General features: G+C 36.3%; 1 protein-coding gene across 1 annotated transcript in view; it reads right to left on the bottom strand.

The window, feature by feature from the left end:
- Window positions 1-12,227: 12,227 nt before the first annotated feature.
- NFAT5 (nuclear factor of activated T cells 5) overlaps window positions 12,228-14,127 on the bottom strand; it is a 107,466-nt gene continuing 105,566 nt past the window's right edge. The window contains exons 14-15 of the mRNA XM_081107770.1: window positions 13,313-13,556; window positions 12,228-12,655 (exon numbers count right to left, since the gene is read on the bottom strand). Coding sequence (XP_080963896.1) covers window positions 13,321-13,556 — 236 coding nt within the window. The 3' untranslated portion in view covers window positions 12,228-12,655; window positions 13,313-13,320. The remainder of the gene's footprint in view (window positions 12,656-13,312; window positions 13,557-14,127) is intronic.

Raw genomic sequence — 14,127 nt, 5'->3', positions numbered from 1 at the left:
CACAAACACTGCTGTATATGTGATCTATAAAATCACATGGGAAGTTTTTTCCTGTATAATTGCTAAACTGATGACTTTCCATTTAAGGATGTATTCTGGTCACAGGACTTTTGGGATAAAATTGTAAGCCTGTGTTTCATTTTATTTTGGGGAATAATTTTGGCACAATATTCTAATTTCACTTTGAAATTCTTAAGTGCAGCGCCACAGAGTTGGTATAATTCAAGTAGAGTATGATGAAAGACTGCCCTCTTGTGGTGTATGGGAAGAAAACAACAAATGATGCAAAGCAAGGTGGCCTGAAACTGGGTCTAGCTTCATACCTGCCACAGAAATGATGGTGTCAGGCACCAGAGAACATCAGTTGCCAGATCACTGGGTATTTTTTCCTTTTACAATATCCACAATGACAGATGGCTTGGTGCTTCTGCTTGGTGAAAATATTTTCTTTTGCCTTCTCCTCACTTTGTGTACGTTTCTAAAAGTTCCAAATGAAATAAAATCCATTTCTGCAAAACAAACCCACACTCTAGTTTCAGTGAAGTTAGAGAGAGGCATTCAGACAAAAGTGGAATCTACTGGGGGAGATGAGGTGAGAGAATTCAGTATTAAATTAGGGTCAGAGCTTGTAAGGTGACATGTCTTGCGAATTTGCCTAATAGGGCTGCTTCCTACTGAATGACACACATTTAAAGAGATCCAGGAAATAATCGAGTGGTGTAGAAATCAAGAAAAACAGAATGCAGGACACAAATGCCAAGGGGAAGTATTTATTCTGATTTGCCCAATTTATTTTGTCTTAGCCAATCAATGGGCATGGCACCCTTCTAGGTACTGGGGATGCAGCAAATTGCCTACTCTCATGGAGTTTGCATTCTAGTGAAGAACAAGAGATGAACAAATATGTCAAGTGGTAAATGCTGGGGAGAAAAAGCAGAAGAGGGTTAGTGATGGGATACGAGTCCCATTTTATCCAGGGTGATCAAGAAAGACTGCTCTGATAAGGCTCCATTTAAGCCAACTCCTGGTAAAGTGAGAATGAGACATGGATATCTGAAGGAAGAGCACTGCAGGCAGCAATGATGTGAGTGCAAACCCTGAGGTAGAGCATGCTTAGTATGTTTGAGGGCGAAAAAGGAAGTTACTAAAGCAGAGAAAGGAAGAGAAGGATGGGCCAGACATAGTTGGAACAGATCACAGAGGGCTGTATAAGCATTGTAAGAATGTAAAGCTAGGAAATCCTGGAGGATTCTGAGCAGAGGTGTACCATAATCTGACTTACGTTTCAGTCTGGCTGGTATGTGAAGAATCAGGTATGAGGGGTAATGATGGATGCGGGGAGAATTTTTGGGAAGCTGTTGTCACAATCTACATGTGTTTTGGAACCAAGTTGATAGCAATAGATATGTTGACAAGTGGTTGGATTCTGGATATATTTCAAAGATAGGAATAACAGGATTTAATGATGGATTGGATTTAGGTCAGATAAAAACAAAAACAACACACTTTAATGGTATTTTGGCCTAAGCAGTTGGAAGAATGGAGATTCCATCTAAGCTGAGGAAGAATCTGGAAAGAGTATTGCGGGCAAGAGTGGGGATGGAAAGGGTGGTATCAAAATCTGACTTCAGACATGTTACATTTGAGACATCTATTAAGACAGCCAAGTGAAGCTGTCAAGCTGGCAGTTGGATAATAGGAACCTCGAGTTAAGGGAGAAATTATGGCTAAGGATACCACATTTGAGCATCTTCAGCATGTGGGTACTATATAAAGCAATGAGACTGGATGAGGTCACCTAGGAAGTGAGTTATGATAGAGGAGAGACCTGATGAGTGATACCCAGGGCTCTCCAATGTCAGGAGGTCAGTGAAGCAGGAGAGCCGAGTGCGGTGTCCTGAAAGCCGAGTGAAGAGAGAGTTTCAAGGAGGAAGTGATCAGCGTGCCAAATACTGCCGATAAGCCAAGTAACAGAGGCTGGAGGACTGACCTTTAGACATGGCCATGTGGAGGCCACTGGGGGTTTTGACAAGAATCAGTTTAGAGTGTTGTGATAGAAGCCTGATTAGAATGGGTTCAAGAATAGAAGGAGAGGAAGTGGAAACAGTGTGTGTGGTTAAAGGAAGTTATTTTATTTGATATTTTAAGAGATAAGGGAAATTTATGTGCCAGTGAGAACGACTGTGAGAGAGAGAAGGTTTTGACGTTGGAAAAAGGGGACAGTTAAAGGGACATGTCTTTGAAAAGACAAAAGGATATGGGATCCAGAGCACAAGAGACAGAAGAATGGAGTAATAACAGGTCTAGTAATACTAACACAAGGTAACACTTATTAGGCATTTATGTGTGCTAGGAACTAAGTAATTTTACATGGATTCATTTACTTAATTCTTGAAAAAACTCTGAAGAGAGTCCAATTTTTGTTTCCACACTATAGATAAGAAATTGAGAAATTGAGAGGTTAAATAGGTATAGGAACCAAAATTCCACCTAAAGAAGGCAAACTCAAGAGCCTATGCTTTAAAATATCTATAATAATAAAAGTGTAATATGTTAATTAGACTGGACGTCCTTCTGGGCGACCTTCCAGATGAAGCCAGGGCTTCGAGGGAAGCCTGGGTCCCGGGTGCCTGCCGGTGGCCGGAGGGAAGCCAGGGTCTGGGGTGCCAGAGGGAAGCCGGTGCCGGCAGCCAGGGCAAGGAAGGCCTACTCTTGCACCATTTTCGTGCATCAGGCCTCTAGTTACATTATACTGCCTCAGTAGAAACAGGGACAGTGGTACCATGAAACAGAGAGCAAGAGAAGCAATCAATACCTCTTCCTCAGAGCAAGACCATTTAGTGTTGCTGTTGACTGTAGCTGCTTTTGTACTGCTAGAGTTCCTGTTGTGTCACAAGAAGGATAAATGCTGTTTCAGTTCTTATAGGTCTGATTATATGGCTGCTGAGAATTTGCTCCTTACAAGATGACAGAGCAGTACTTTTACCAGCCTGGAGTAAAGCAGGACAATTATTTCCCTTGCTCTGGATACTGTGATTTGAATTACATAAACCAGGTCTGCATCAGCTTTTCTGGTGGCCTCTGCAGTCTCATCTTCAGATCAGTCTCTTGCCCACATATGCTATTTTTCTGGACCAAAGTATTGTTTTTCTAATATATATATATGTATATTTTTTTTATTGATTTCAGAGAGGAAGGGAGAGGAAAAGACAGGTACAAACATCAATGATGAGAGGGAATCATTGATTGGCTGCCTCCTGCACGTTGGACTGAGCCCACAACCCAGGCATGTGCCCTTGACTGGAATCAAACCTGGGACTTTTCTGTCCGCAGGCCGATGCTCCATACACTGAGCCAAACTGGCTAGGGCTGGGCCAAAGTATTTTTGAAATTTAGTTATTAAAGTTAATTTGTTTATTCTCTTTCCAGTGCTGTTAAAGTCAATAGCCAGAAGAAGACAACTTTTAAACTTATTTTGAATGTTGGCAACATTGTTGAAATATATATGTAGTTTATTTAATATATAATTAATTTAATCCTCCTAAAGTGACAACTCATTTAGATACATTTGGGTATGTTAAAAATTCAGTCACTTTTGCCCTGGCCCTGTAGCTCAGTTGGTTGAGTGTCATCCTCTAAACCAAAAAGGCTGTGGGTTTGATTCCTGGTCAGGGCACATACCTAGGTTGCGGGTTCAATCCCCAGTCAGGGTGCAACAGGAAGCAACCAATCGATGTTTCTCTTTCTCTCTCCCTTCCTCCCTAAAATTTAAAAAAAAAAAAAATGCAGTCACTCTCACAGAATCAACACACTATCTAAAGTAGTACTTCTAATATATCAGTTTCTTATATATCATATTCATAATATCCATGTATCATCTGTATTAGTATTTGTTTAATATACATATATATTTTTTAAATGTGTGTTGTTGTTGTTTTTAATTTCAGAGAGGAAGAGAGAGGGAGAGATAGAAACATCAGTGATGAGAGAATCATGGATCAGCTGCACAATCTGTGGGATCTAGCTTGCAACTCGGGCATGTGTCCTGACCAGGAATCGAACCGTGACCTCCTGGTTCATAGGTCAGAGCTCAACCATTGAGCCATGCCAGCCTGGCTGTTTAATACGTTTTTTTAAAAATAAGTTTTTATTGATTTGAAAGGAAGGGAAACATCAATTGGCTGCCTCCTGCACACCCCCTACTGGGGATCAAGTCTGCAACCTGGCCATGTGCCATGACTGAGAATTGAACTGTCATGCACAACTTCTAGGTACATGGAACTGTGCTCAACCAATTGCGTCACACCGACCAAGTCTTAATATTGTTCTTTAACTTGATTCATATCTCCCTATAGTCTAGTAGGTGTACACATATTTTTTCTAATGTACATTAAAACATATACTATGTTTAAAAAAAATGTTTTCCATGTATCACCTGAAATCATTTTGAGTGATATGATGTTATATGTTACATTCTAGTAAACACTAATTTATACATGTGGAAATAACTGCCAATAGAATAAAAAGAGATTGCCTTTGGATGTGGGACTGAGGGCTAGGGAGACTTAATGCTCATCAAAAGCACCTCCATGCTACATGATTTGCTACATGTATGTTCTATTTTACTAATAAGCATGAAACATTTAAACTCGGTAAAACAAACAAAAAATTGATCACACTAAGTACTTTGTACACTAACAGGCACAAAATAACTACTTGAAAATATTTCTATATTTCATACCTTTTCCTAATGATTTTATAATTTCAGCAAAATGGCATTCTGCTGCTCAAAAATGACATTTATGGATACAAATTCATCCACAAAGTTTGAGGGAAAAAAGACAGTTACCCACTGCAAAATGAAAACTTTCAATTTTTTTATTTTGACTGCAGCTGTTTACAGAAATATAGTTGCGAGTATACAAATGTTCAATAGAAGCAAAATATCTTTTTAATATTTAACAAGTTATCACAGATAGCTAGAAACATAGATGCAAATAAAATTCCCCCAGAGAACAAACTGAAAATATCTGGTGTCAGTGCTCTGCAACCCCAACTATGAAAGCCACATACACAAAAATAGTCATTGTAGGACAATGGAAGAAGGCAGTTCAGTGGTTGATCAGTGTGCTCAAGCAAATAAAATTTAAATGGCAGAATGGTAGCTAAACCACTTGAGAATAGGTTAATGAAATACTTGTAATATATTTATTTAAAAGACGAAGTAAAGTTGTCAAAAAATTAGCAACTACTTGGAGCTTATCAATTAGAAATAAGAGAACAAGGTGAGAAGATACATTCATTAGATGAAAAGAATTAGCTAAATGTCATTGGAATCAGTTTGTAGTCCCTAAAGTCATAATCACTTCAGTGGACAGCTCTTTACTGGACACATTAGTCTGATTCCAATCCCATTTTCAAACATCTGAGATGGGGGGGGGGGGGAGGTGTATGTGTGTGTGTGCTGTCCTGAGGTTCATTAGCTAAAATAACAAGTGATTCCCATGAGCTATTCAAATCAGGCAAATTACTTCTGAGGAAAAAAAGAGCAGGGGTGATATGAGACTTAAATATGGGCTTTTAAAAGAGATATTACAAGTTAAAGTCAAACAGAATTATGGTAGAGTGTTTTGGGTACAGAATACTATTATGCAATCAAGTGGGGGAGAGAGAGGAAAGGGAACAAGAAAGGAGGAATGTAGCTAGAGCATCTCCCAACAGTTTGCCTATGTATTTGCCAGCACCATAGTTTGTAGAGTAAGCCACTTACATTTCCACTGCTAGTATTAAGCAGTGGTGATTTTTATAGAGTATATAATTAGTTTTATTTTGAAATGTGCATTTTTTTTTCATGAGTTAATTGATTTGTAAACAGCGGGAGGAAGAGTAGAACAATTACAGAGGTATTAAATTACACAGGAAGATGAAAATGAATGAATAAATCACTTGACTTATGGTGGTTAGTTTATATTTAGCATGGTGCATACATTGACAAGGGAGAAATGCCCAAATTATATAACGCATTACTGTCTTAAGATTTTAGTAAATCGTTGTCTGAAGTATAAATTCCAAGGATAGCTATAACTCTACTGCAGCAGTTCTCATACTAAGCAAGCTACTTTTAAAGAAGTTTCATGTATTCATGAAAGAAATTAAATAAGGTGCTTTGTTGATCTGGCCAGCCATCTTGTTTAATATCTCAGATACAAATATAAATATAGGAATGACAAATTTGTTCTGAGAGTTGGCCTAGCCACACCAAAATTGTTGTCTGCTGGTAAAATAAGAGGCAATGAAAAAAAAGCTTGTATTATCACTGCCCACAATGTACCCATTTTATGCATAAACAGAATAATTTAGCACCTGTCAATTATATTAGCTACTTAAATGTCATAACAATTAAAAGAAATATAAAACATTGCACCTATATCTTTAAATCAGTCACTTAATGTAAACTTTTTAGTAAGTGGTAGGAATATGCCCAACTAAGTTAACTGAATTATCAATAACTAGACTAATTGTATATATACATAAAATATACTATAAGCAGTATGGAGAATACGTTATCATTGCCAATAAAGGATTATGAATAACCAGATCAAGCTGAATTTACTAAGAGAACAAAGTATAACTATATGAGTAGGGGAAAAAACGGCTTTTTAGATCTTATTGTAAATAGTTTATACCAGTAATTTTCAAACTTGACCCATGCACCAGAATCACCTGGAGGGTGTTAAAACACAGACTGCTAAGCCCCACTCCAGAGTTTCTAATTCAGTGTGCCTGGGATAGGCCTTAAGAATTTGCATTTCTAACTAGTTCTCAGGCGATACTGATGTTAGCTAGTAGGCTAAGGACATATTTTGAGAACCACTGGATTATACATATCATATATGTAGAAAACTATATACTGTAATGTTCTTATGTACATGACATAAAATATATAGGAAGAGGGCTGGGTTTAATTAACTCTCAAACATATAGATTAGCAAGCTGATCATTTTAATGTTTCTAAAATGATTTCCTGAAGTGTAATCATTTCCCCTTATAGTCAATTACATTTCAAAGTCTAAGTCCTACTATAGTCATTTTAGAAAATATTCACATAACACTTATATTAACTTACTGTCCAAAATAAAAAGGGACATAAACATTCTAAATGGTTAAGATGTATTCATTAAGAAGGAATCATTACTATACAGCATCCTTGACTTCTTTGGAATGATTAAAGTGCATACTATCAAGAGGGTATTAGGAATATTGCATAAATGTTTGCAGTCATCAGTGTCACTAACAACCATGGAAATACTCACATGAGGAAAGCAGCTCATCCCAAAGCTAATTCTATCCTGACCTGTTGCTGATGGTCCTTTCTTCAGGCACCACCACCGTGTTAAGGAGCTGGATGGAACATAGGCAAAATTAATAAAAACCAGAGAAATACTCAATTCAGATCTGAGATCTGGAGAGACTCAGATATAACTTCTTCATTTCTTTTAACACTATTTTTCATAGGTAGATTATTGAGGCTCTGATGAGCAAGAAGTGCACTATAATTAATTACTTGGCCCTGTCTAGTTAGAAAAACTGACATTACCAGATTTTATTTAAACTATGTGTTTGTGACTTATTTTCACTCATCTAATTAAGATCACAGAAGATGCTTTGAACACTTCCTGAAATTTAACTACACACACATTTGTATGCATGGAGTCTCATAGGTAGTAAAATTTTCACTGGCATTCAGGTAAGATCTATCATTAGTTGGCTGAGATGAAGACAAATTTAGTTAATTTATATAAAACCTAAATAGTATCTGTTATCTTTTACTTACCCTCCCTCAGAGGAATGATTCTGATAATGTATCTTTTCTGTTACTCTTATGCAAAAAGGAGTTAGAAACTTATGAAGCTGTTTCCTGTGATGATTAAGAAAAAGAGCTATAAAAACCTTCTATTTGGCACAACCCTTTATAGTGCCCTTCTGGTTGCTAGATGGGATGCTGCCCAATTCATGAATTGCTTAATAAAGCCAAGTAGATCTTCAAAAAGAAAAGAAAGAAATGAAGAAAAGAGAATGACTAAGTGGAAAAGTTCAAACTGGGACCTATTAAAATTATGTATGTATTTTTGGCAATAGTGAAAAAAGAAACTACAAAAAGAGGGGCACTATCATGGTAAAAGGCACTCTCTCATTTAATTTGGATATAAAATATTAATTTTAAAATGTCCAAAAGAGAAAGTAGAATAAAAATATAATTTTATTAATAAGTGAGGCTAGAATGGCATGAAAATCAATGGGGACTAAAGAAGTAATTACAGCCCTGGGACAATTCACAGATTACATTGTAGGTATTATTTTGACATTTACTACATTATGAACATTATCTCCACAATTTAGCTCTACTGATACAAATAAGCAGAGGAGAAAACCTTTTTATACATGTTATTAGATTTTACTAAACCACTTAGTAGGGTATATTCTCTGAGTTATTATTCTAATAAAGCTGCTGAACTATTCAGTCTCTCTCTTTCATTAAGTCCCTCCCTGCATATAACCAAAGTCATTCAGCTATAACATGGTTGTCTTGGTTAGGGATGCAGCCTGTGGTCATGAAGCTAAGTAAAGCTCACAGGTTTTAATATAATTTTCAACTGATTAAGAAAATCAACTAGGAAACAGATATTAGAATAGAAAATTTCACCAGAAAGATGAAAAATTCTCAAGTTACTTCTGGTGAATATTTTTAAGTCATATTGAATTTGAGACTTTGACTTATTAATTAAAGCATTTAATTCTGTTCTTTAATTAGTGCTGAGTCTAAACAGATATTACTTTTCCAAAACAAGCATCTAGAATGGCTTAAATAGTCAAAAGGAATTATCTTAATTCTAGAGGGACTCAGCTATAACTACTTTCTCATTTCCTTGGACACTACTTCCCCTTAGCAGATTAAATGAAGTTCTGATGGGCCAGAAATGCACATATAATGAAACTCCCAACTATAGCATATACAGTATTACAAAAAGGAAGAGAAGGAGGAGGAGGGGGGGGGGGAAGGGGAGGACAGAGGGGAGGAGGGGGAGGAGAGGAGAAAGAAGAGGAGGTGAAGGAGAGGAAAGGAAAAAAGAAAGGAAGGAACGGAAAAAAGGAAGGAAGGTCCCTCATTAATACTGCATCTATAACAAAGTCCTCTAAAAAAAACCTGTTCTAGGGAGACTGGTGAAAACAGATTTGCATTGGCTAAATAAAAACATGACTCTAACTACAAAGGTAACATGATAAAGCTCAGAAGCAAAATTATGACTTCTAATTATCTTCTCCCATGTTGGTGTGGATATATAATGGAATGACAATAAGGAATACAACACACACAAACACTAACACAGACACAGAGATAAGCTCCAAGCATTAATGTGAGTTGCTAAAGCAAGAACAATTGAATATAACAAAACAAAGGACTAAAATGTGGTTCATAACTTATTTAGGACCTTCTGCCATAAATAACTTGTAACAGTAATCTGGAAACTGTATTATTAGCACAAGTATCAACCACTGACCACTAAGCTAACTCTTCAATAAGAAGATAAATATTTTTGTAACCAAATTGTATATTCAGAATGCTGTACCTAACATTGACCTTTAGGGATAAGGAACATTTAATAATGTTAAAAAAAACACACAACATCATTATTGAATAAGAATATGGTAGCATAGCACAGCCCTTGTATAAATAACCACAAATTTTATGAAAATAAAAACTGGGTTTTCTGCCTCTGTCCAATCAAACCATTCAGGTGTATGTTCTGTTCTAAACTTAGATATTATAAAACAGAAAATTGGTCCCTGGTGACTTGGCATTGGCAATCAGCATTTTACAATGATAAACCTCTTGCTAAACAATAGAAATCAGCACACAGCCAGTCTTCTTGCCACCACTTCATCCATAGAGCAATGTTCCCTCTGCAGTTGGAGTTTTACATTTTAAAACTGAAGCACTGGATTGTGTGGCTGGTCTTTCTCATAACCTGAACTATATTGAGTAATTTTTCTCGATAGTGATGGGGGGGAGAAGAGATATATTGAGGAAAATGCTTTCAGTTCAGAGAATTTATAAAGTAGCTCTGGATATTACAAGGTGGGGAAAATGTTATTAAAATTACAAACATTTTTAGTGTCTTTATAAATAAAAAAGCATAGAACACAGAAAGCCAATTAATAATAATAATAACAATAATAAAATATTAAATATATAGTGAGCAAAGACTGAATGGCTCATTCTCATGAAACACCATTTGACACAACTGCCTAGATGGGTTTCCTTACTCTAACATTTTGCTGAGTAAAATATCCAGCAAACACACAGTAAGCTGCCTTTAGCCCACTAGGAACATCAAAGAACTGCCTGATGGAATGGCCACAGATAAACAGGTCATTTGTTTCAAAAGATACTTAAATACTCAATAAAGACATAACAAACCCCCCCTCACTGTTATCAGACGCCACGTTGTGGTAGAACATCAGACTAACTCACAAATTTACCACAAAAATGTGTGGCAAAAAAGAATAGTTTATATATATGTATATATATAAATTTCTATATTTATGCCAATGTACTCACTCAGTACAAATAGCAAAATAGTATACCATTTCCTAAATACAAAATATAGCTTTCCAAAAAAATGAAACACACATTAGATATAAACCATCCAAAACTTGAACGATTGAAAACTGTATTCAAAATTAAATGACCCAGAGTAGGTCTCTTTCTGAAAAGTTCCCTTCATATCGGCAAGAAGCCTGTACTACTGAAAACGTAATTCAATGCCTCTCAATCAGAGAGAGAAAGGAAGGTTGGGGGTGATGGGAAGAATATATGAGTAAGAAAAAAAACAAATTAGAAGAAGAGCACATTCAAAGAACCAAGGAAGATCACAAAAAAAGGGGATAAATCTGGCTGTATAAACAAAACCAAGACCACAATCCCACTAAGTTTAACTAAATGTATAGGATAGAAAACAATAACAACAACAACAAACCAAATAGAAAAATAGCCTTCAACAAACAATCAACAGGCTATTTTTTTGTACACTTAAAAAAAAATGAAACTGACAAGATACCAAAACATCTTATCTACATATAGAAGCCACACACAATTTGGCCTTAAACTGTATTAACAGCTTTCTACATGCCAAAAGAAAAATAAGGCATAAGCATGTGTCTACACAACAGGTTGTAATGAGAAGCAAGCATCCCATGGGTGGTAAGAACACCCAAAACTGTATAACTGCTACAACTACAAGTTCTGGAGTGTGTTATTTTGCTCTCTATAGATGAAACACAAGTTAATTCTTCATTTTAAGTCAGTGACATGACCCTGTAAAGCCTAAGGCTTGTGGGAACCATCAGATAGTGACCACTTCAAACTGTAAAGCACTAAGGTGACAAGTAAATTACACTCACTGCAGCTCATGGAGAAGTTATGCTTCAAGAAATTTTACTTTGCCTTTTAAAAATTAAAATTTATACTGTTTCCCATTAGAGGGAAAAATCTGAAGACTTCAGAACAGCACCGTTCATGGAGAAAAATGCATTGTTTTTTGTTTCTCAGGAATCAGCTCTCCTCATTCCTGAAAATCAGCTCTCCTTACACCTCCCACCTGTGCTGCAGGACTTGCTGGGTTACCCCAGATCAAAGTGGCCTTTTCCTTAAGATGCTACAGGGTCACAAAGCTAGGAATATATTACCAATTTTTTAAAATAAAGTGAAAAGGAGGGGAATAATATAGACAAATATAAAAAGGGAACAACCAGCCCAAGACTGGGTTAAGAAGAAAACAGATTTAAATTGCTGTGTCAATTTAAACTACTGCAAGAGGAGATCAGATATAACTTACCATAATATTATCCCCTTCACTTTTTAAAGAACAAGATAATTATTCTTCTATGTACTTATGGCTGAACTCCTTATCAGAAATACAGAGAATTAAACAACAATCTGAAAAATAAAATCAATAGCACTCCAGCTGTTCCCAGTTGTGTGTTGTCTGCCTTTGTGATAAAGAAGCCTCTTCTCTGTGTAAAGCTCTTAATACAGCTTACTTGTCAGAATGCTATCTCTCCAGTTTTCTATAAAAACTGAAAAAGGATTCCTTCACTTTGGCCAATAGCTGTGCTTTTTATATTGAAAAATCACAGCCTTAGTTATTATTTGAATTTTCCTTTTTCAAAAGCTGTTATTTGACTAAAACAATGCAGGAAAGAAAATGACAAAGAACAAAAGTAAACATGACAATATGGGTTATTTTCTAATAGCAATAATAACTGAGCAGTCCAGCTTTTAAATTTAAACTGTACTTTTAAAGAAATAGCCCCTAGGAAAATAGCAACAATTAAATCTGTCAGCTTGAAACTCAAGCAGATTCTCAGTCATCAGTGCTATTAGGAATACAAAATCTGAACATGTTAACGATGGTGGCTAGTCACTGCAACAGGCAGCATAGGTGTGCTCATTTGCCGCCAGAGTAAAATCTATCCATTTACTCCATCATAGTTTTTCATATTTCATTTTGTTTTTAAAGTAACAGTTCAATAATCCTCATGGAATCACAAGATCTCAGGACATCTTGGAATCAGGATTTTCTTCATGGAATTTCTAAAAAAAGAAAACATTTAATATAACTCACTAGTGAGGGAAAGCACTTATAAAGTTCCTGTTACCCTGAATGATCCCAAAGTATATTACAGTACCATAGATGATACTTTATCATATTTATACTTCCACAGAGTTTTCTGACTCAATATTTATTCCTCGAGGAAAGGAGAAATGAGACATTATTATATTTAATATATAATACATACATCAGATTTTCTGTCATTCCAAGGCAAAGAAGGTTAGAGCCAGAAGAAATTGCCAGTATTTTTTTTTAAATATATTTTTATTGCTTCCAGAGAGGAAGGGAGAGAGAGATATAAATATCAATGATGAGAGAAAATCACACCGACCAGCTGCCTCCTGCACGCACCCCACTGAGGATTGAGCCCACAACCTGGATATGTGCCCTTGACTGGAATCAAACCTGGGACCCTTCAGTCCGCAGGCTGGTGCTCTATCCACTGAGCCAAACTGGCTAGGGTGGAATGCCCAGTATTAACAATATGACCATAAGCTATCACATATCGAATAACTTATTCAGAGTAAAATAAAGTACCACCTGGTGAGTACACCACATTTACTTAACCAAATCTGCTGGGAATAATAAAATTCATTGATGCTTTTCAATAAAAAAAGAAGCCAAAATGCAATACTTACATATCCAGTTAAAAGGAGCCAGTCATGTTGTTCCCTTGGTTTTGCAATGAAACAAGCAAATCAATCTTTTCAATGTTCTGGTTGGTGTTCATAGAGGATGCCAGTGGAGAATTCTCTGGCATTTGCTGAGAAAGAAGTGTTGTCACAGGTGGCTGGCCCTCGTTTTGTGGTTGGCCTGGCTGACTTATGGCCATCAACTGATCTGGCAATGCAGCTGGTCCAGAAGTTAAAAGCTGATTACAGTCTGCAGAGACATTTTAAATAGAGAAGCTATCTGATTAGTTACTTTCTCTTAAGATTCACAAGAAGATATGAATTAGTTGTTGGGGGTAAGTCATTATTGTGTTCACTCAGCATAGAACTAAAAGTGAGGCACCTGACAGCCCCCCAAAAAGTACTGATATTCATCTTTGGTTTCCTCTTAGCAGTATACAAACACAGCTTTGTCCAGCTACCATCTTAAGTCTTATATAGTTTCCTTGGTACATAAACATTAAAGATGGGCTTTTACCTCCTTGGAAATTACTTAAATTGGCTGAGATTTTCTGTCATTCTTCATTTTCCTTTCAAGTTCATAGGTTAAAGTGGCAAACACATACACTACCACATTTAATCCTCCCAATATCCTTGTCAAGTATGTAATATTACCACCATTTTATTAGATGTGCAAACTGAGGTTCATGCCAGTCAACTTGTCTAAGATCTCACAGTCTATTCCTGGTATAACTGGGACTTGAACTCAGTTCTGACAAACTATAATCTGTGTTCTTAAAACCACTGTGCTTCGCTTCCTTCTAATAATAATACTTTGACCA

The sequence above is a fragment of the Myotis nattereri genome (assembly GCF_964212035.1).
Source record: "Myotis nattereri genome assembly, chromosome: 15".
In the NCBI taxonomy this organism is placed as follows: domain Eukaryota; kingdom Metazoa; phylum Chordata; class Mammalia; order Chiroptera; family Vespertilionidae; genus Myotis; species Myotis nattereri.
This window is presented reverse-complemented; position numbering and strand designations above follow the sequence as displayed.